The sequence below is a fragment of the Ctenopharyngodon idella genome, chromosome 21, assembly GCF_019924925.1.
Source record: "Ctenopharyngodon idella isolate HZGC_01 chromosome 21, HZGC01, whole genome shotgun sequence".
In the NCBI taxonomy this organism is placed as follows: domain Eukaryota; kingdom Metazoa; phylum Chordata; class Actinopteri; order Cypriniformes; family Xenocyprididae; genus Ctenopharyngodon; species Ctenopharyngodon idella.
In genome coordinates, this window is record NC_067240.1 from 7,149,089 (window position 1) to 7,173,225 (window position 24,137).

The 24,137-nt window shown below is 37.1% G+C and overlaps 1 protein-coding gene across 18 annotated transcripts in view; it reads right to left on the minus strand.

The window, feature by feature from the left end:
* LOC127503397 (E3 ubiquitin-protein ligase NEDD4-like) overlaps positions 1–24,137 on the minus strand; it is an 88,953-nt gene that overhangs the window by 30,409 nt on the left and 34,407 nt on the right. For 2 of the 18 annotated variants that reach the window (XM_051877111.1, XM_051877109.1), the window contains exons 6-14: positions 14,583–14,633; positions 11,881–11,942; positions 11,204–11,306; positions 9,653–9,813; positions 9,296–9,431; positions 8,899–9,084; positions 6,971–7,051; positions 2,216–2,272; positions 818–952 (exon numbers count right to left, since the gene is read on the minus strand). In XM_051877111.1, the coding sequence (XP_051733071.1) occupies positions 818–952; positions 2,216–2,272; positions 6,971–7,051; positions 8,899–9,084; positions 9,296–9,431; positions 9,653–9,813; positions 11,204–11,306; positions 11,881–11,942; positions 14,583–14,633 (972 nt within the window). Of the gene's footprint in view, positions 1–817; positions 953–2,215; positions 2,276–6,970; positions 7,052–8,898; positions 9,085–9,295; positions 9,432–9,652; positions 9,814–11,203; positions 11,307–11,880; positions 11,943–14,582; positions 14,634–15,047; positions 15,099–18,273; positions 19,788–24,137 lie in introns of those variants that run through there. The other 16 variants (XM_051877110.1, XM_051877108.1, XM_051877095.1 and 13 more) reach the window with 15 other exon arrangements.

Sequence of the window (24,137 nt, forward strand, 5' to 3'; positions counted from 1 at the left end):
ATCTCGTCTTGAGTTTTTTTCCAGGAAAATTATATCCCTCAATTTCCCTCATTTAAATAATTCCTGCCTAAGGCATATGCAAAATAAAAGGGATTAGATCTGGTTGAGCTGCGATAGTAGTGTGTTGAAACTTGCGGTTATGGTAAGGGGCGTGACATTTCCAAAACACACTTGAAGCGGCTGACCAATCACAACACTCTGGTCCAGCTGACCAATCAGAGAACATTGCTCTTTTTGGAATGAGGGGCTTCATAGAAACAGAGCATTACTGACAGCCTGGGAAGAGAGGTGCTGCAATAATGTAAAATAAGTGAAAAGTAATGTTTTTTTTTGAACGTTCAAGTATGAAAATCTATTCCAGTAGACCCCAAAAACAAAATCAAAACTTTGTAAAATGGCATAATAGGCTCTCTTTAAATAAGTCTTTTTATCTTTTCAGTTTTAAAAGAGAAAAAGGAATGAAGCGCATCTTAAGAAGGATGAAGAATAGAGTTTACTAGGACAAGGAAGAGGAAGATAAGATATAGATCAAGAGGGACCAGGGTAGCAATAAATAGATCAAGGGAACACACAACGCTTGGCAGAACAAACAACATCCAGAGACTGTGAAGGGAGGAGTACACAATAACATGGATGTGAACAGATAAAGGCAGAACAATAAAAAAATGATGAGATTGATGCAGTAGAGAAGAAACATGGGTCATAAAGAAGGAACGTATAAAAGTCTCTCAGATTTGACAGTGGATGATGCTGGAAAAACATCTGATGAAGAATAGACCTCTGCTAGCTTTAGCTAGGCTACGCTAGATTACCATACCTGAAGAATGGGCCGAGTCCAGGTGGTGCTACGGTTATTATGGTTGACATAGTACGTTCGCCCCTTTGGGTCCTTGCGTTCCTCCCAGCCTGGCGGAAGGCCTGGTGTGGTCAGAGCATAGGAGGCTGATGGAGACTGAACAAAGTGAAAGGAACAGATGAGTTTGTATATTCAAAGGCCAAAGAAGTATTAAAGACTTGCCGAGATTAAAATCCGTTTAGATTCATTCATTGTAGCAGGACTGACAGTAAAATCAGGGTCATGTTTGTATAAAAACTGATTTGACATTTAATATGATGAGTGTAGGAAAATTGCACACTTAAATCCAGAATACTAATACATTTTCACAGACACAAAATGTAGATATAAACACACTCACAAGAACACCTAAGCAACACAACATACAAAACACACTCCGCTCTAGGTGACATGACTTATAGTATTACAAACATATTTGAAATGTATCCGATAAATGTGTCTGGGTGACTTTATATGTAGGGTGAAGATGGAAGTCGATGTGTAAACCAAACCTTTGCAATCTCTAATTTTATGGTTATACACGTTTAAAAAACAAAAAAAACAAAACAAAAAAAAACTATAGAAGCTTGTTTCCGCCACTGAATAAAAAAAAAAAAAAAAAAATCTCACTATTCTGACTTTTTTTTCTGACAATTGCGAGTTATAAAGTCAGAATCGTGAGTTTTAAAGTCAGAATTGTAAGATATAAATTCGCAATTCTGAGAAAAAGTCTTTTTCCTCAGAATTGGACTTTATAACTCGCAATCGCGAGTTTATATCTCGCAATTCTGACTTCTTTTCTCAGAATTGTGAGATATAAACTTGCAATTGCGAGTTATAAAGTCCAATTCTGAGAAAATAAGTCAGAATTGTGAGATGTAAACTCGCAATTGTGAGAAAAACAGAATTGTGAGATAAAAAGTCTTAATTACCTTTTTTATTTTTTATTTAGTGGCAGAAACAAGCTTCCATAAAAAATGGGTATAAAACAAAAATAAAATAAAATAAATAATAAACGGAGGAAATCCAAGAGGGTCCTTGCACCTTGGTGCTCGGGCCCTAAATAAATATCAGTGAAATGAGATGTGCCTATAATAAAGTGCTCCTATAATAAAAATCGTTTAATTGAAATTAAAACAAATTATTAATTGATGAATATAATTTAAAAATGAATATAAATGCAATTATGTTTATTTTAATTAATAATAATTACCACCTCATAATAAATTAAAATGAATGAAATACAAAAATATGTTTAAAAAAAATATGTAAAATATGTTTAAAATAAGTTAATATGGTAAAATATGTATAAAAAAAAGAGGAAGAACCAAGAAGACAGGAGAGCACAAATGTACCAAATGTACAACATGTGGACATTACCATGGTGTCCTCAACGCCTGTGACCGTTTGTGCTCTTGTTCGTCGGGTCTGGGAGTTCTGCTGGACAATAACAGCTGCTTTTAGATGGGGCAGGCAACTGCCCAGTTTTGGGCAAGTGGGAGAAGGGAAATGAGGGCAAATGGAAGGACAGGGTCAGCCAGAAAGTGTAACGGTGAGTAGGTGGGAAAGTGATTTTAGGGTGGTTTTGGTTATTTTAGGTAATTTTTGACAGCTGAAGGGGGTGATTTTGTGAAAGGTGCCCTGCAGTGTGACGTAAAGATATACCATCCCCAAAAAATTGAAATAACAAGCGGGATGTGATTAGATGAACTCCAGGGAGTAGATTTAATATGAAATCACTGTTGAATGATTAGGATTTGAGAACACATTGAGATTTGATTTGATTAAAGAATGATAAGAGAGTGCAAGAAATACCCAGGTGCTTATTTGCGGGGGAAAAAAAGCATAATTCATTTGCAATTAAGTGATGATGACAGTTTCAAAAATTTTTTTTTGTCTTAAAATGACAGTAAATCATGACAGCATTCCTTTAATATAATTCATATAATTGTAACTCCACATGTTAACAATGAAACTAAAATAAATAACAATAAAAAGCATTTCAAACTGCCTGCTGACTCACCAACTATAAAAACACAGAGGAAACAACACCTGGACTAGCTTCCCAATGGCACACAGACTTTACATTTCAAATACTGAAAGTATCAACTCTCAGACAGACAATGAAATGTTTTCCATCTGCTATTATATGAACATAATAAAAGACACTTGTCTCAAACAGGGCAATCCTATTAGCCATCCTTTTAAGTAATGATTGCACATTTGCACTCGTGTGAAATGTCAGCCTCCTCACACACAGGGACAGGAAGTGTGGGGGAAATGCCACCTCTCACCCACGCAAATATCAGACAGATTTGCTGTGACTATAGTGAAATTCCTCATCTGCAGGTCTGAGAAGCACTTCACAGGCAGAGACAACCAGGCCACCAACCAATCAGCCTCTTGTCAGAACAAAGTAGATCCGACGCAGAAAGAACACGGAAAAGGCAGTTATTTAAAAGCGGATTCAGGTGGATGAGGAAAAGCATTTTTTTCCCCAGTGTAAAGGAAATGTTACTTCAAAGCTTCAAAGTTCAAGAATGTTGTTGCAGTGTGAAGGTAAAAGATTAATGTGACTACTTTATATTCATATTATTCAGGTGGACAGTTTACACTCTTTAAAATAATCCCAGGCACTAGGAGATGCCTCGCAAAAACTTAAAGAATAAGAGCTTCCAGAGTAATTCACAAGTAAATCAGGGTCTCAGACATAATACTTCAAAGAAAAGTTCATCCAAAAATAAAAACTGTGTCATAATTTACTCTTCCTCATGTCATTTTAAACCTATATGAATTTCGTTCTTCAGAGGAACATGAAAAGCAGATATTGTGGAAGGCAAAAAAAAGTATCATAAATGTAGTACACACGACCTGTGCATTATATTACAAGTCTAAAACCCATACAATTTACTACCATTTAACTACCATTCAAAAGTTTGGGGTCAGTAAGTTTTTTTTTTTTTTTTAAAGGATGCTTTAAATTGATCAAAAGCAACAACAAAGACATTTATAATGTTACAAAATATTTCTATTTCGAACAAATGCTGTTCTTTTGATTTTATTCATCAAAGAATCCTGAAAACAAAAACATATTACAGTTTCCACAAAAGTATTAAGTAGCACATCTGTTTTCAATATTGATAACAATAAGAAATGTTTTTTGATCACCAATAGAATTATTTCTGAAGGATCATGTGACACTGAAGACTGCAGTAATGATGCTGAAAATTCAGCCTTTACATTTTACATTTTAAAATATATTCAATTAGAAAACAGTTATTTTAAATAGCAATAATATATCACATTATTACTGTTTTTACTGTATTTTTGACAAAATAAATGCAGCCATTAAACATCTTACCGACCCCAACTTTTGAACAGCAGTGTAAATTCTGACTTTTATTCTGCCTTTTCCTAAAGTATGACTTTAGATTACATGGAATATAGAGCATGAGTTGTATGGGCTACTTTTATGGTACATTATCATCATTTTAGAGCCTGACATGCCCTAGTTACAATATGAAAAAGAGCAGCACAAACACTCATTAAAACATCTCCTTGTGTGCTCCACCTAACACAGGAACTCCTGCGGGTTTGGAACGACATGAGGATGAGTAAATAATGACAATTGTCATTTATGGGTGAACTACTCCAGAGTCGAGTGTTGATATGGTTCTGAACACCTTGTCAGTACATCTAGCATTCATATAAATAAAGCTCTACAAACAACTAAATCATACAAGGCTTAGAAGCAAATCCAAAGTGAGTGTGCATCACATTTGCTTTATGCCTTTATAAGGTTTAATAATGATCTTAATTCATAGTACATCCAGCTCTTCTGCACGTGCTGCCAGATCTTATCTTGGAAATTCCCAGCATGCACTGGTCTAAATGCCACGATACAATAATGAAATGGACACCAAAACACTCACAGAGACTAACACAACCTCTTAACCCTTTCACAAACCTAATTTCAAACAGTAGCACACAGTAGCTGATTGGGCCATCAGACTGTGTCACGTAAAAACAGCCAGCAGGAAATTTTCTGAAAATGAATACATAAAAGTCTCAAGGCTGGGAATCATGCCCTTCAAATGAAGCAGAAGTGCTTTGAAAATGTGGTGGACTTCCAGTGAAACATCCAGTGTCTGTGTCTGTTTCCTGTCTCATGCAAACGGGAGCAGTTCACACAGTGACCTCATCCACATGGGTAATTTAATTTTACCATATGTGGCTTATCTGCTGTAAAACAGGATTTTGTAGATTTAAAGAGACAGCAGAATGCTACTTTTCTCAAACTGTTTTTTTGTTTGTTTGTTTTTTTATGTGCAGCCATGCCTCTTAAAGCGTGAAACAAACTACATTATGGATGTTTGTAAGAGTAATAAAAGATTTTGGCAAGCGGTCTCTTAAGTTTCTTAATTTTGTTTTGGAGGTCTCCTACAATAGGTGTACATTTTCTCATAATATACATCCCATATAACCTAATTTCTCAAAGAGTCTGAAGCAGTTAGTTTGAAGATTCGGTCTCTCTAAAACCCTCCTTTCCAAGAGCCTACTCTGCTCTGATTGGTCAGATGACCCAGTCTATTGTGATTGGTCTACCACTTACAGCGCATGTTGGAAACAAAACGCCCATTTCCATACCTGAATTTCAGCAGTCTACCTCAGTCCTCAGCAATTGTACACACCGTAAGGACAGTAACGATGGCGTCGATTTTACCATATCAATTTGAGCCAGAGAACGTTGATAAAACATTGGAAGAACAAGATGATCAACCCAAACTTCCATTGCAAGGATGACTTGAGCAGGACGTTTCTCAGTGGTAAGTTTTTACTTAGTTTGTGGTACATTATGAGATGTTATGGCTGTGTAATTCCTCTACATCAGCATTAACAAGTGTATGTCCATCAATAAACTGATGTGTAAATGGAAAAGTCCCTGTGCGATGACAATCGATTACAAACTCTTTTATAGAACATAGCACTTTTTCCAAACATTACTGAGAAAGCTGGACTGGAAAATGTTCCATTAAGAGAACTCCCAGTCACATTATCACCATGAAAACATGTCAACTCATTCGATGACAACATAATCGCCACTATAGCTTCGATAAATCAATCCTAGCTTAATAATACCTTATAAGTCACTCTAAATTATCATTTGACATACGCACACAAAAACTACACAAACACACAGACAGGTGCTTACGTTTCTGAGTGAACATCAGGTGACATTTTATATAACGTTGACTATTTAGCCACTTACATAATATAATGCTTAACAGATCAGTGAAATATAAATATATATTTATTTTCCAAAAAAAAAAAAAAAACTACCTCTGCATGTGCATTAATGATCTGTCAAGCATTACGTAGAGAAAATGTGTGTTATTTTATTCAACAGATATAGTAGAAAGTGGGAGGAGAGATGGAAAACATTTTTAGGAAATCATCCATGTCAGACCTGAACCTGTGTCACCTACATGAGCACCAAGGCTCAATGTGTCAGGAGTGTCATGGCTCCAAAGTTTATTAAAGTCAACATGAAACATTATTATCAACCCATTCTAGCAATTGTAGGTTGGGATATAATTTTTTCCATGTGGGATTGACTGGATAATGAAGTTTTGTTTGGAGGGGAAGGAAAATAAGAGGCACTAATGATGTCATCTTAAAAAGTCAAGTTGTTTGAGGAGCAGAGTGTACTATGTAATTTTGATGAAAAATTACAAAGACAAAGATTTTTTTTCTTCTTTGAATTGTTTTGAAATTAATCTGAATTGATTCATCATTTATAATAAGGTCAGGTATTAATGAAGTAAATAGGGTTGGTTTTAATTTTAACTTCATGTTGACTTTAAAGCATTTTAAAGTGCTATCAAATATTCCTATTGTCACATTCATGCCATTCCCAAAGGTAGCCAAGATCATTAGAGACAACAGGAACATTTTGGAGTCAACTTTGGAATATGTTAGGGACTTTATAGTTCTTGATTTGACGTCGAAAGAGTGAAAGATGGCACGTTACTGTGATTGGATTAAAAAAAAAAATAATAATAAATAAAAAAAAAATAAAAAATCACCACATGCAGCAGAGTGAAGGAGAGGTGAGGAGTAGAAAAGCAGGTGTACCGTTGGAGTGGGAGGTTGAGTTTGATCACTGACTCCATCAGTCATACTAGAGGAGCGTAGCCGAGAGGAAAGATGACTCTGCTGGAGTGAGAGAAAGAGATAAAAAGTTATTAGACACTGTTATAAATAAAAAAAGACATAAATATCTAATATCTTTCTGAGTGGATATTTTCTGTGGTACAGGCCCTGAATTCCTAAAAGTGATACTGCCAGCAAAAATTTGTATAATAATTTGTATATCTGACTCAAATTTGTATAGTTGTTTGTGATTCGAAAAGCAAAAAAGAAAAAAATACAATCTTAATATTTAATTTAAATCATTTCATATTTAATAATACTTATATTTCTCTCTCTCTCTCTCTCTTTTAAAGTAGTTGTTTGTCATTTGGAATGTGACATTGCTCTCAATTCACACAAAAAGTTAAATAGTGTCCAAATCTACTCATCTAATACAAAACATAAAATAATAATATCATTTAATAATTTATAATAATAATAATTTAATGAAAATAAATAATTTCCTATTTCATATACACACACACACACACACACACACACACACACACGACGTTATTTTGTGAATTTGGTCATGTCGCATTCGAAAAGACAAAAAAAGTACTTGAAAGCAGTATATATATTATATATATATATATATATATATATATATATATATAACCTCTGCTTTCAAGTACTTTTTTTGTCTTTTCGAATGCGACATGACCAAATTCATACACAGAGTTCAGTAGTGTCTACACTCACATGTGCCATTTGATATGTATTTGAATGGTAGATGAGTGAATGATTGAGCGCTTTTAAACACATCGCATGCATGACTTGTGTAAATACAGTAATGCCTCTGGCGCTTATGTATCTGATACGCTTGATGAATTCAGCACTGTGGCAGATGTCATTAGGCGGAGGCAAAATGTTCCGTTTCGACTTGCATGTTCGTTTATTAACAATTCAATCTAACCTTCAGCTCTGTTTAACACAATTATTCCGCACAGATCAGCGTGTGAAAATGTAGATTTTCATCTGGACATGTAAACTACACTGTCTAAACAAAAGGACAATGTATTATCCAATTTCATTGTGAAAACCACAATCTAAGTCCAAAAGAAAATTCAAAAACAAACCAGGCTTCAGTGCAATGTGACCAAAGCCATAGTAAGAAAGATTTTTCCCAACAGAGTGGCACCTTTCCTTAGAAGTTTACAGGAAACCCCTACACTGGCTCCACAATGACTCACAAAGTGATTCAGCATGAGTGTACAGAGGTGTACATGTGTGGATGTGCTTCAGAGTCAGCTATTAGTTCTGACATGATTAATAACAAATTTTACTCACTATTTCAAGAATTTCAAATGCAAAACCCTAAAGTAGACTAAAAACATGGCAGTTGTGCTTGGAGCCATTTGTTTTGTTTGTGATAACACAATGAAACATGCCAAACTGTGCAGACATAATTTTTGGCCAGGCTGTCATACAAATAAATTGCAAAAAACAAACAAACAATAGAGAATCAACAAAATATTATGTTATAGTCAATGTATGCTTTTTCCTGTCAGCTTTTTTTTTCTATGCATTTTTTTCTGCATACATTTTTTTTCAGTAAAATAAAACCTGTAGGTGTAGTTTTTTTGTCAAAAAAATGGTCAGCTAAACACCTTAAATGTTTTGCTCTTCCCTCATATTTAAAATATTTTAAAACATAAAATATTTTCCTCATATTTTGATGGTTTGATCAAACTTCTAGGGTCATTAAAAACAAATATCCCCTCCAGGCATCTCTTTTGGCCACTAACTGTATATAAAGAAGTATTTGTTTTACCAAAAACTCTCTCTGGCACTTAAAACATACTGTAGATAACAGCAGATTTAATCAGCAGATCTTTGTTTTGTTTTGTTTTGTTTTGTTTTTCTCTTACCACAGCAGAGCTGGGTCCTGGGATTTCACCGTTTGTGTCTGGAGCGAGAGACAGTCTAAGGCTGATCTCATCTGAGAATTCTGGAGTGCTGGAGAGGGGCATTGCCAGAGAGGAGGGTCCGGACAGAGAATGGTTCAGAACGTCAGTCACTAAAGTTGGGTCTTCCTCTGATATGGGTTCCCATGACTGGAAAAGGAGGGATATGCATAAGAACATAATATTGCTCTTATCAAGAAAATGACAGTAAATGTGTCAGAAAAGATCTGATATTCTTATGATTTTTAACCACAATGAGAAAAAAAAAAAAAAAAAAAAAAAAAAGCAAAAGCTTTTCACAGAAATGATGATGCTATCTAGCTCACGTCATAGCCACAGAGGTCAGGGGTTAAATACTAACGTCGTCTATGTCCCTGATGTCCAGCTGCTCATTTTCCAGGTCTTCGCTAATGTGCCGTCGAGAGCGGAAAACTCTGTGGGCTTCCTGGTTAATCTGCCGCAAATTATTATCATTTTCCGTTTCTGAAACCACATCCCTAAAGCACAGGCGGGGAGAAAAAAATTGTTCCGCGCATATCAGAGTCTGGTAAGGTTGTTCGAAATTCATGATAAATTCAATATAGCATACATTTGTAAATTAATCTTCAAGAAATTATGTCACACACAAAAAAAAAGGTCATAAAACATTTTTTTTTTTCCAGTGTCTTTGCTCCTTTTTACATGTTGTGCTTTTAGTTTGGCAAAAGAGGCCACATACACACTACTGGGCCTCTTCCACTGCGTGGTGCGGTTGTTATGGTTGACGTAGTAGGTTCGGCCCAGGTTATCCACCTTCTCTTCCCAGCCTGGAGGCAGCGGAGGCAGGAGCTGCTGAGGTCTCTGTGAACCCGGATCAGTGGAGTCTGTCACTTCCCAGCCCTGAGAAGAAGAAAGTGAGAGAGTCGAGCAGACAGATAAAAGAAGAAGTAGAAGTGAGATATTAATCAAAATAATTTTAGTACCAAAAGTTTTCATAAAATAAAATAAACATCTAGGGACAAGGGATAAGATTATTTTAATATCAAGAATATTTCAATAAGGAAGTCATACGTCTTGTTTACAATTGTTTACAATTTTTTCAAATGTTAAAATCCTATTCCATCTTAATACGTTATGATTAGCATTGCAGTTGCTATGACACCGTACTCTCTACTAGAAGGGAGAAAAAAAAAAATTTCCAACCAAACTGAAAACTGAACAGTGGGAATAAAAGTCAGAGAACAGGAAGCAAGTAAAAGGGATAGTTCACCCAAAAATGAAAATTTTGTCATCCTTTACTCACCCTCATCTTGTTCCAAACCTGTATGAGTTTCTTTCTTTCACACAAAAGATGATATTTTAAACAATGTTGGTAATCAAACAGTTGACGGTAGCCACTGAATTACATAGTAGGGGGAAAAAAATGCTCAATGGCTACTGTCAACTGTCTGGTTACCAACGTTCTTTAAAACATCATCTTTTGTGTTCAACAGAAGAAAGAAACTCATATAGGTTTGGAACAACATGACGGTGAGTCAAAGATGATAACATTTTCATTTTTGGGTGAACTATCCCTTTAAAGGAAGGAAATGCCAGACAGTCAACCGGTTCAAATGGCATACTTTGAAACGAAAAATGCCAAGTAGTCTGTGGGGATGAGAGGATAAAAAGACACTAAAATCATTACAAAGTAGGAAAGAAAGCAAGAAAGGAGACATTTAAGTGCGTCTCTTTCAAGCAATCTCTCTGTTATGTTCCAAGGTCTATAAACTTGGATGGTCTACATCTATACACAAAAGTACCATATCTAATTTAAATTGCATGTATTAGAATTTTTTTTAAATAAAGAGCAAGTTTTAGTTATAGTTTTTGGTTTTTTGAAAATGTTCTCTAATTCATTTGCCACTGCCCTTGATATTTATTTATTTATTATTTTTATATATTATTTATTACTTGAATTTCGGCATGCCATATTCATTAATTTTAGTTGATTTAGTTATTAACTTATGATAAATTTGATTAAATATGATGATAAATTTTACTGTCTGAACAAATTCCTATATTATTTCTAAATACATTGTTAATGCATTATTAATATCTTTCATCTTGTCATATATTTGTCAGAATTATCTATTAATGAAAAAATGTCTTATCTTTGTTGTTGGAAAGAAAAACCTGACAATGAACATTTTCGTAAGTAATTTCTTTTTTTAAATGAACACTGAGGGGAAGTTTAGCCATTCAAAGGAAATACATAAATACATTGTTTCTGCTAATGGGTTGGTTTTACCTCAGCCTCTTCCCTCATCTCACTGCTTTCCTCTTCATGCCCTCCGTTCTTTGGCAGGTAGGCCATCTTCAGTCTCAGGTAGCCTTTCACCCGAGACTTATGACTACAGGACATAAAAAGCATGTCATCACAGAGTCAAGTACAGTCATCAGAGTATAGTAAAATACAGTACAGACATCACATTTTTAACATATTTTGTTTTCTTTCTTTAAGCAGTAACTGAATTTGTTTAGCCCTTAATTTCAAAGAAGTTAACCAGAATAATTGCTTGAAATTATTTTAATATTTTGAGAGCCACAATATCTTTAAAAAAAAAAAGGGAAAAAGTTTTACTGAAAAACTAAAATGTATTCCTATAGTGAAGTATAGTGTATAGTCAAGTGGAGTAATCAAGGAGTAAATTAAATTTATAAAGTGCAGTCCACAAGCATTGTTCCCATGCAAAATCTATGACTGTAACTATAGCCACAAAGCATTAAAGGGATTTGTTGTTGTTAGACTGGTAGTTGCACATTTTGTTCTGAAAGAAAAATTGTACAAAATGTCAAATATGCTGTATCAAAGCAAACATCCAGTCTTGTCAATAAGTGCAAAACTAACACATCACACTGTTGTAACTAAAAATATAACCACTAATGTTCTTGTACTGTGTTTGTGAAATCTGCATAACCACTGACCTTCTTGGACGCAGGAGAAAGTCTTTAAACGTGTACGGCCGCTCCATTGCAGGGTCCTCCGTCTATACAAAAAACACATAAAATAAACAAACATGCTTCAAATCTGGGCTAATCTCAGTGCAATCTCACAAAGCATTCATATATAACAGTCCCAGCTTGGTTGAGGTTGGGGAACGGGGGATATAGACCCTTGGGTGACGTCCAGCTGTCTTATGCAACACTGTTCTCCTGTTACATTTAAACTGCCCACAGGTTGGATATTCATGGCTGGTCATTAGTGGCTACAATCTGATGGAAATTGATGGAATTGGCACCTCTGCCAGTGCCCGAAACCAAAACTATGTGAGGAAAGATTGGAGGCCCTGAAGGAAAACGGGAGAGCTTTCCTGTTTGGCAAGTCTAGATCAAACTGGAGGTGAAGTGCATTCTGACTTCAAAACCAGTAAAAACAAAAATCTGCAAGGTATAGTAATAAATAAACACTCCAAGGAAATATATATCCATCTATACATGTCTGATCCAAGTATAGGAAACCACTTTTAAATATTCAGCAATAAGAGCAGGCAGAAAAGGAGTGAGTGGTCTGGACTGCAACCACGCAGAAGTGAACAGTAGATATGTAGGCGGCCACAAGGAAAACAGACCAGAATTTGTGTGCGAGTCTAAATATGCAATCCAGCACAGAAATCTCACTTAGCCACTGGAAATACTTTTAAACAAAAACAAGAGTTGTTCCATTCCTGTTCTTTTCTTAAATGTACACTGCAAGAAAACTATCTCTTGCTCAAAAGTTACCTGGAACAAAATGCCATTTTGAAAAACAATAACTTTATCAAGCACAAAGCTTGCCAACACCTGTCTTTGAGATGCCGTGTTGTTTGGACTGTTTTGAAGCAAAAAGATATGAAAGGCTGTGCTAATTTAATATATTTTAAATATTTTAAAATGTAATTTATTCCTGTGATTTCAGCATCATTACTCTAGTCTTCAGTGTCAATTTTAGGACTGTAAATTCAATTTCAGTTCCAAGGTACCACAATTTGAGAAGCACTGCTAGAAGATCGAAAGTGAAAATTATGATATGAATTGATACTGAAATTAGGACTGCACAATATATCGTTTCATCATCGACAGTCACATCGCAGGATATGTGATGTCAAGTATAGGGATCGTAGTTTATCCTAAAGGACCAGACACCCTGGTTCAAAACGTAGGTGATTCTTGGATTAATTGCAAAGTTTAACCATCATAGAGGGAAAGTTTATCATTTGCACGTGTTTTAGGTCTTTTCAGTTTAACCATTCAAGCGATTTTAAACCATTTGAGTGCAAGATGATGCGAAAGAGAACTCAATTCAGAACTTGAGCGCTGTTTTCTTTGCGCACACACTGAGCCACGCACACAGAATGCGAAAATCTAATTCTGTACTTTTACAGTCAAAATGCCCAACTCGGCGAGTATCCACGTAAACACAGTTGCTTATGTGAAAGAAAGATTGAGAAAGAAAAAGGATGCATATCATTATACTGGATCCATGCATTCGGTCTTAAAGTGACAGCAGCCTAATATTTCTGCTGCTGTCTGTGTCGTTACTGTTAAACAACAAACTACAAAAAGAAAATCACTTTTGTTGCTGTAACAAAGATTAATAATATTTAAATTTACTGTTAGAAAAACATAAAACACTGTTTATTTCATTTGTTCTTTTGCCGCCTCTCAAACAGCTCGTGGTCGCGAGTACCAAACTTTACTAAAGTTTTTTCATGGCTAATTGTGCTTGAATGGTCAAATACACACAAAATTATGTCAAAATGCGAGTATTCAGGTAAACACACAGGTACAGTTTTGGAACGTAAATAGTTAAGAAAGAAAGCGTTGTGTAACAGTATATTGGAACTGTGCATAAGCTCTAAATGACAGCAGCCTAATCTACCTGCTGCTGACTGTCATGTTAATGAACAAATTATAGTCACTCTTTGCTCTTGACTGAATAACTTTTGTAACTTTAATTGTAAGCATTAATCCATATTTAATTTTTACTTTTAAGTCTATTCAGTGTAATTTTACATTTGATTATTTTCTGTAGTATTTCTTACCCAAACACTTTTTATCTCATTTGTCTCAATTTTTATTTCATTGGTCTTTTTATTCTATTGTTTATTTGTTTGTGCTATCGTTTGCAATTTGCTTATTTGTTCTTATTTTATTACTGGCTGTTTACTTGTCTCTTTTTTTTGCAAATTCAAAGTTTCAAATAAAACTTCCCTGTGCTGTGTGCAAGTTATTGCAACAAAATTACTGAAATTATCAAAAAATTATGAGAATTTATATACGGCAGCTTTCCTCGTGGTATCAAAAATCAATATGCTGCACTGACCAAACATCATTACATTATTACACTGAATAACGCTGTGGTAGGGGCTAAACTGGGCCACCCTGAAAGCGCGTCCCATTTTTGGCAGAGTGATTTTTTTAGTTGGGATAGCCCTCTCAGAAGCAGCCTGTGTGTTTACATTCCAAGCAATTTCCTTTCCACTCCGTACAGGGATATGAGCTCCAACATTTTGAGTTGCTTAATTGCAGTCATGTGACCCTCAATAAATCCCATCTCTTATCCTTTTAGTCCAGAGCTAAAAATTGTTCTGAAACTAGAATAGCAAACCAGATAACTACTTGAATGTCACAAAAGCACATGAACTTACTGGTAAATGGGTAAGAGGCACATCCACCTGCCCGAGGAAGTCATCTCTGGTCTGTATGTGAAAGAGAAAAAACAAGAGAGGAAGAGATTAAATTAAAATAATAGAAATAGTAGTTTTGGCAGTGACTGACTTCAGCAGGACTTGGCAAGAAAAACCACAAAGATGAGGATAAATACATATCTGTAAAACCCAAGAATGAATGAAAGTGTATGTATGAGAAAGAGAGAGAGTGAAAGGAAATACAGTAATAAGGGCAGTGTTAATTTCGAAGGTGTCACTTTAAAAGGGAAAAACCTGACAACCAACCCAGTGAGGAGCAGTAGATAAGCAATGAGTAAGGGTCAAATGTAAGAAGTGTATTAATGTATGAACCGCCAATCACAAGCCTTCAGTCCACCCACCAATTCCAATAAGCCAAACTGTGAGATTGTCAGGTAGTTGAGTCAGGGTAGACCAGTAGATTACCTGACCATGGTTGAAATGCCCATTCTTGAACCGATCAAGACCAATGTGACCCTGTGTGTGGAATAAACTTATTAAGACAACAAGGACGAGCATCGCACATACTCGCAATCTGGGGTGCACAGTTTAGGGCACTGAATGTATCTGTAAAAACGAATCGCCATGAATATGCTTCATATTGAAAATGACAATAATGCTACACAGTAAAATTATTTAAATACACACGGGTGTAGTTAACAGGAATCACATTTGGGAGAACGTTGTCCAATACCAATGGCACAATCAAACAATGACACACTCCGGCAGCAGGAATTAAATCTGAGATCTTTAGCGACATCTCAAAACTGGTCAAACTACTACATGCACACAGAAAAACAGTCCAAAAAGAAAATAAAAAACCTCTTGATAAACAGCTGAGCAGAGAAATATAAATAAAATAAAATAAAGATAAAATAATAAAATAAAATAAAAGACACCCAGTTAGTCAGCATCAGAGCAGCAGAATGGGTGTAGCTTTCGGACAACAGCGCTCATTTATTGTGGAAAGGTTAAGTATGAGTCACTATTTGTGGTGGTGAGTGAAAAACAAGACCACAAATACATTCTCAAGCCCCTATTCATAATGAAACCCCCACCATGTCCGAGACATTCCTCTGATTAAATGTTAAGTATTTCTGAGTCAAATGGGGTTACAGCCACCAAGCCACCAACAGAAGTTGTGAATCACAAACAGAAGCAAAATAAAGCAATTAATTAACCCCAAAAGGTATGAAGGAATGACCTAAGAAATATAATAAGCTAGTTGAGTCTTAAAGGTCACATTGCAGAAGAATAGCGTCCATTGTGTCTTGACAAAGATTGCGGTCACTAAGGAAACTATTTTCCTACCCTACTGCAATAAAAGTGATGCTTTAAAGAAGTAAAAATGATTTAACTGATGTCTTTTAACTTCGCAGTAACTTTGAGACCATTAAGATATCATGTCTTTATGACCCTGAAAACCCTGTTCTCAGACAATGGTCTGAGTGTTAAAAATAAATATTTGCTTAGTCATCGTCCTTTACGGAGCTGAGTTAGCAGATGACTCGAGCTGTTAAAAAGGCTGAAAAGTGCAGAAACAGAGGAAACAAGCAGAAATCAAGACAGCAGGAGGCCTTGAGCCAAGAGGCCTTGTTTAAAAAGAGTCACACAAAAAGTGGAGGGGAAATTTGTCAAACCAAATAAGAGATCAAAAGGAGCCTATTAATTTGTAAGCTGTAGTTCATGTAGCTAAGGACTGCAAAGGTTAGGGTCAGGGGTTAGGACAACAAGACCTGAGAAAAAACATCCGACAAATGATCCGCAACGCTCGGAAATGCTAAAATAAGACTGTAGCCCCCACAAATTTAGCAACAGGGTTCCTGTCCAAGCCACAACAGTAAGGTACCACAGCAATAGAAAATGCTGACAGAGCTTGACTCTTTCATTAAATCTCATTTTCATTCTCTCAAATTGTTCTCTTACTTCTAAGCACACACAGGCATTTTAAAGCTCTAAATCTTGAGTTCTGCAAGAATGCTGCCACAGCAGACTTAAGTGTGATCTTCCCCCACACCCCCTCATCATGCTTGCTAAAACTTGTGAGATGGCAAACAGTCACAAGTATTAACCTGAGAGCACTGGCAAGTCTACGGAAAATCCATGCACCCCACAGGGAACAAATGCAATAAGTGACGACTGAAATTTGATATAGTTATGTGAAATCTATTGAATATGGTATGTTCTACAAGGCATCTTATTAAAAAGTAGTATTGATACAGAGCTGTATTGTACAAGTCAATATTCTTTGTAAATGAGAACTCTATAGGTATGATGTATTACAAGCCTTATCTTCAGAGATAATACAGCAAATATTATAAGATACAGTACATCACAAATATATGCTTGAGGCATTCAAAAGATCAGTCATGACAGCAAGAAGTAAACAGATCTGTGTGAGAGAAGTTCACTATAGTTGATGAACTCTGCTGGTGGAACATTTAGCTCCTTGACTGACTCATTTCCCGTAAAGCCTTTTGAGCAGGTACTGGAAATACATATGCTGCCGTTAGCTGCCACGGAAATTGGGGAAGGTATGTGTGTGTGACATTCCTGATTGCAGAATCGGAAGGTTCTAGAATGTAGACATCTCAGAGATTCCAGACCTTCCATTTGCAAATGTGATCGCTGTGAAACTGAAGTCTCAATTTCCATATTCCATCAGAAAGATACTGTTATGCAGTATGAGTTCTGCACATGATGAATACTAGTTTTAGTACTAGTAATGGCTGGTGACAAATTGATGAATGCCACACACTTAAAGAGTGTCAGCACTGCTCTGATGAATTGGTATCTTACATGAGCAGGAATGAATCACTGAAGGGGCTTTCAAATCCCCTAAACTCAACGGAAACATGTAAAGATAACTAATTACTTGAGGCAAATATAAAAAGAACCAGGAGGACCATTGGAAAAAGCAAATGCTTAAGACGTGAGGAACTCAAAACAAAGCCTTGAGTTTAATATAACTATTACGCATGGAGATTTTCTATGTTTTTCTACAATAATACTTTAGCACAGTGCTGTAAAATCTTTGTTTTAAAAAGTTACTGATACTAAGAAAAGCAGTATGTGTAACTATATATTAGACCTTAATCATCACAGAACAGCTGTTACAAGAGATGAACGGTGACCCAGGCCAAAGGAGAAAGGCCGCTTTCAAAACCAACAACAACACTTGACACAGGACTAAAGATAGAACAGGCTCCTCTTCAAGAGAGGGGAAAAAGACAAGTGGACATGCCCCTATGAATGAAGCTACATCTGAAAATGCTTCCAGCTTCTATATTTTCCACTTCTGAATATCATATTGAGTATAGGTATTTGTATACTTGTTGGGAAAGCAAAGACAGTGTGGTTACGTCTTGCTCCTGGCCCCCATTTTCGTGGAATTTTCACTTCCCAGAATGTGGGTAAGTCATTGCTGAACCCACCTCCTCTTTCCTTGACCAAAATCCTGCTAGCTCTTCTTTCATCTGTTTTTCCCATTCTCTAGCCACTTACAAACTACTAAAACACACTTTGAGAGGTCTACACCCAACTGCATACTTTGGGTAACTAAACAATGGCTTGTTAATAAAGCAGGCCTCAAACATAAAAATGATTAAGCACTTTATATTCAGCTCAACTTTAGACCCTCGGCTGTAATTACCTGTGGACTGCTGCAGGTAGGCGCCTTTCCAAAGCTAATATCCCGTGCAAGAATGGGGCTGTGCTCGCCTCCCTGGCTGAAATAGATCTTAAACTTGGGCTGTCGCGAGTTCTGTTCCTTCCTAATTTTGAATGTGCAGCCTTGAGCTCTGTTCTCAACAATCTCACTTTCAGTCTCCATTTCTGAGATCGGGGCATGAAGGTTTGGCATGGATCCGAGGCGTGAAGGAGCTCCTCTGAATTGCAACGGCTGTGAAGCGCTCCTCTCAAGTCGGATCCTAGGATACCGCACCAAGCGGCTGCCTTTAGAACCTGTGATGCCTAAATCACTCGTGTCAGCCTGAGAAGTAGGGCTTGGGTGCCGTCCTTGGTCCTGTTGAAGCTGGAAGACGAGTCTTTGCATGCCAGGACCTCTGTCTGAGCTTTGCTGGACAGACCAACGGTGGCCATTCTGTCCATCCTCGCTGTATGGCGTGATCCTAAACTGCTGGACATCTGAGCCATCTGCGGATCTTCTCTGAATACTGAAACCTCCAATGGTAATCCCTTGAGGACTTCCATTGGGTACACCCAAACTAGCATAACCATTTTGTCCATCACATGGCCGGACACAAAAGACTTGCCTCTTAGGTTGGATGGGCTCAGTACCTGGTTGACTTTGTTCCACATTCTGGCAGTATGTGGTTTCTTCTCTATGGTAAGCTGGAGGTGGAGGTAAGTGCCAACTTTCACCAGGCTCAGTGTAGGCTGGAGCTGGATCCTGAGGGTACCCTGGAGGAGGATCAAAGGGCAATGTATCTTCTTGAGTTGCATTTGAGCGTTGTAGAGATATCTGGACAGAGGTGCTCTTGGTCGTCCGTGGTTCAGTTTGACCCTGGAGCTGTGGGATGAACATGGAAGAGCTTCGCTTTAGAGAGGCATCTGAAACATCAACTGAACCCAACTCTGGGATTTCAGCAAGTCCTCCGTTTCGCGGCTGCGCATGGAACATCATGGCCCCTGCGCCACTGTAGCCTCTCTCATCTCTGTCTTCCACGGTCCCATTCAGCTCCTCCAATTCTGGTGCAGTGTTACTGCGTCCAGATCCAAAATATAACCGAAGCCGGTGAGACATTCTCCTGTCCTCCTTGATCTGTCTCTGACCAGCTCTTCCTGGATCTGTCTCACCCACTGTTCAGTGTGTCTGATCCCCTTTTTGCTCTCCCTCTCTGTCTTGCTCATCCACCCTCTTTCCTTTCTTTCTCTCTCTTTCCCTTACTCACAGACAGAGGCTGCGTTTCGTTTCACAGCTACCAGTGAAGCGCTGCCAGGGAGCTTAAAAGTTCAACCCACAAGCTTCAGGCAGAGAGAGAGAGGGATCTGGAAAGAACGGGAGACGGGAAAAAGAAAAAAAAAAACATCCCATGTGTCAAAGTGTTCGAGCTGCAGTTCGATAGCGACAGACAGCAGAAATAGCCCAAGTGGCAAGCTGCATTCCAGGCGTGATTGGATAAGGACGCCTGGTGCTCTTGCAAGCAAAGGTGAGGGTAGGGGAGCCAAAGTCACATGATCCAGATGGAACCCACCCCCAGTTCCCAGTTAGACCCAAACAGAACTCTCTCAGCTGCTACTGATCTGTCAGAAGGAACTAGACCGCCGGGGGTGGAATGAGAAAGAGAGGGATCACAGCTGACTCAGGAAACACTCTCCACAAGCTCACAATTCTTTGTGCTCATCCCACACACAGGGCACACTGGGCCAAGCCAAGTTAGGACATGGTGTGACCCACATCTGAAGCTGGTAAAAGAATTTATCCCTACTCCCAAAAATTATCAAACACAAAAACAAGGCACACAATACCTCATCAATCAGTCCTATATGGGTAAACAGAAGATAGTATTAGAGGTTTGCCACTATCATTACAGACATTCTCTAAGAAATACCAAAGAAATGTACATTTGCTGGAGAAATACTAGAGCTTTTTATGTTGGGGCCTCTGTATAGACATGCAATATTTCCCATCAAGCTTCTTAAGGGCTGGCATAGCTGAAATGTTCCATCTGCATTAAAAAAAAAATACTCAAAGGGAAGTTTTAAACCACAAGACAGTCACTCTCTTTCAACACAGTGACAATGATTCAGGATGCAGCCCAGGGGCCATTTCATTAAAAATAGAGGGGGAATAAATCTACAATCATGAACACTTCTAAAACAAAAGAAAAAAAAGCAATTTACTTTACTTTTTACAGCTTAAAAACCGTCTTAAATTGTGGGTAATCTGGAAAACAAAATAATTATAAAATGTGTTTTTTCTTTTCTGGAATTTCTGTAAATATGCTCAATCACTAACTACTGACAGTCATATTTAAATTTATATAAGCCACAAGCTTGTGCTAAATGCTTCATAAAATCTGTTTGGGGTAAAAAAAAAAAAAAAAAAAAAAAAAAAAAAAAAAGTTTTCATGCTGGCATTTGCTTTTGCACCACAAACACAATCCAAAAAAAAAAAATCTGAATCTTTAGATCAGTGTTCAGAACCCTCCGCTAACAGATATGCAAATATCAATCAATTTGGAATGGAATATAGGCCAACAGCATCTATGTAATTCAAATTAGACAATTAACAATAATGAAAAATTAGCCAAACAATAAGTAACATTGTTAAATTTTGTGAGGAAAATGTGAGTTGCGCTTCACCCAAGCAAAACTTTAGTAAAAAGTTGCTTAGCAAAACAGCCAACCTTTAAGTCTATGATATTCTGAAGTCTCTGGAATTTTTTCACTTGTTTTATCGTCCGCTATACAGAAATCATAATACTGATGTAAACACCCTTTAGAGTGTGTCTGTGCAGCAACACCAGCCCAACATAAAACATGAAGTCAGTGCAGCATCTTATTGGATGGAGTGAGCGAGACAGACTCTGACTGAAAGAAAGGCCTTGATTGTGAATGAGTGGGCGCTCTCTAAAGGGGCTATTGTTTTGGAGGGCACACATGCCCTGCAGTGGCTGAGCTGTGAACAAAGAACGGAGACACTGTGGCGTAAGCATTAGTTTCACAGCACCAAGCATTCTGGGAATTACAACAGAGGGCTTCTAAAGTGCTACCTACACATACAATGACTTTCCATAGTATTTACTTAGCTAATATAAAAAACATTTTTTAAAAACTGAAACATTACATAAGCCTAAACAGCAAACATTTGGCTGAATGATGCAAAATGGGTGATTTGAACTGGCCTGTTTTCAAGAAGCACATTCGCTCACCCACACGACTCTGGGATGGTTATGTGTCTCCATGACAGCGGTTTGCGTAAGGAAGAAAAATGTCCTTAAAAAAAAAAAAAAAAAAAAAAAAAAAAAATCTACAAAAATTGCTATAAATTGATGTGAACAACCAATTGATCTACATCTTAACTATAAAAAGAAGCCATTATCTCAACTGTCTTGCTCGGACCACAGGAAAATATGAACCGATTGAAACTGGAACTTGGGAACCACCATGCTGAGAGCTCATTACAGCTAGCTGTTAAACGGTTTGAAGATACAAAATGCTTTGCACAAAAGAAAGCGGAATGACAGAGCCACCCTCACTGAAAAAGCAGGAGAGAGGGTAAGAAAATGAGAAACTGGGAAAACAACAGCAAAGAAATACAGGGTTACTGATGAGAAGACAGGGAAGAAAATAAAGAGATAACAGAGCAGTTGAAATAGACAGAGAGAGAACGTACATGAGAAAGCATGAAAATCATTCATTAAATCTGTGTTCAGTCAGTGGGACACCATCCATGTGCTCCTTCAGACATATAAGGAAGACGCTCAGATTCTGCTCAGCTCTGCACTGAAACTCAGCCAAAACCCATCACACAGGAGAAACAACAACCTTTTCCCTGCAGACTGCAACAACTCATGCGCACACACAACACATCCATCACAGAGTTAGCACAGACAACAATCCCACTGCCTAGTCACAAACCAAACACTATACTTACTGGCATTAACTGACAGTCATCAGCTGTACTTCAGATCCAGAGCTATAAAATGCACTCAGTGGTTCTCAAATGGTTTTGCTTTAGGCCTCAGATTCTACACTGGACATCATTACAATACCAAAACAGTCCATGTTAAGTTAACATGCAAGTTAAAGGGTTAGTTCACCCAAAAATGAATTTAATGTCATTTATTACTCACCCTCATGCCGTTCCACACCCGTGATGGCCGATTTCATAATGCTGATTCATAACGCTCCGAAGCCTCCTGAAGCAGTATTTTGAAATCGGCCATCACTATATAAGTCATTATTTTGTTTTTTTTTGGCTCACCAAAAATATTCTCGTCACTTTATAATATTGATATTGAACCACTGTACTCACATGAACTGATTTAAATATGTTTTTAGTACATTAATGGATTTTGAGAGACGAAATGTCATTGCTGGCTATGGAGGCCTCACTGAGCCATCGGATTTCAACAAAAATATCTTAATTTATGTTCCGAAGATTAACGAAGGTCTTACGGGTGTGGAACGACATGAGGGTGAGTAATAAATGACAGAATTTTCATTTTTGGGTGAACTAACCCTTTAATAAGCCTTTTTATTTGCTTTTAGCATTTTTTCACTTGCTGTTTCCAACCTTATTGTGACCCATTTGTGGGCTGCAACCCACCAGTTGAGAATCACTGGTTTAAAAGATGCAGCTGCACTGTAAACAGCGCAAAATGCCTAAAATATATTTCACTGAAACTTGTATGTCATATATTTAAATAAATTTGTAGTTACACATTTGTAATGATGAAGTTGTTGTAATCAAAATGAAAAAAATCAAAATGATACACTACAGTTAAAATTATAATCAAAGACCTTACATGTGCTTTAGTACATTACTCAGCGCATCAAAAATAAGTGTATTTTAAAGCACAACAAAAGATTTTACTTTTTTTTTTAAATGATTTAAATCTACTTTGTTTGTTACATGTACAGTACATGACTGTAATTTACAATCCATTAACAATTAGTATAGACCATGTTTTGAGAGATTATGATAAATTCAGACAATACAACAATCTTTGTGAAGAATTGGCACAAAAATGTTCCTAGAGAAAAACTGTGGTCAATTGGATTTTTAAAATTAAAGGTAGGGTAGGCAGTTTTTGGAGAGGCTAGCAATAGTGAGCTAGCTTTGAAAGCATGAGATCCCACCCTCCCTTCAAAGCATCTCCAAAGCCACACCTCCTTCAAAACACATGTACAGCAGGTAGCAAACAAAAGCGTCACGAAAGACGGCGTTAAATTACCTCATGTCTCAAAGCACATAACATTACAATAATATCGAACATAAACAACTTAAAGAGCAATGACCTGTACCACCTGACTGCTGCAGATTAATTTTGGTGTTGATAGTTTTGACATTGAAACAAAAATATAATTCACGAACCCCTCCAAGTGTAAAACCACGGGTTTCCATCTCTTCCAAATTACAGTAGTTATGGCGTGGAAGCAGCATAAGCTCATTGTTTTGGTTCAGGAGGTACTGTAAAATATGACTGCTGTTTTGTCTGTGGTGCTCGTGACTGACGTCTGCCTGTACTCTGCATAGCATGAAATGGGCTGATGACGTGAAGTCTGCACAAGCAGGGTGTGTGGAGATATGAAAATACATACGTTGACAGGCAGGTAGGACATCATATCATTGAACTGGACAAACATTTTATGGTCCTATGCCTTCCACAGACGATATATACACATCTAAATACATTTAGACCACTTAACTTAGTGATTGCTATAAGGATATGAAGAGACTTTCAACCAGCATGACAAAAAAAAAATGTTTCTAGAACAAGAAATGTTTGTTTAACACTAAACTGGTTCTTTTTTCACATTATCTTC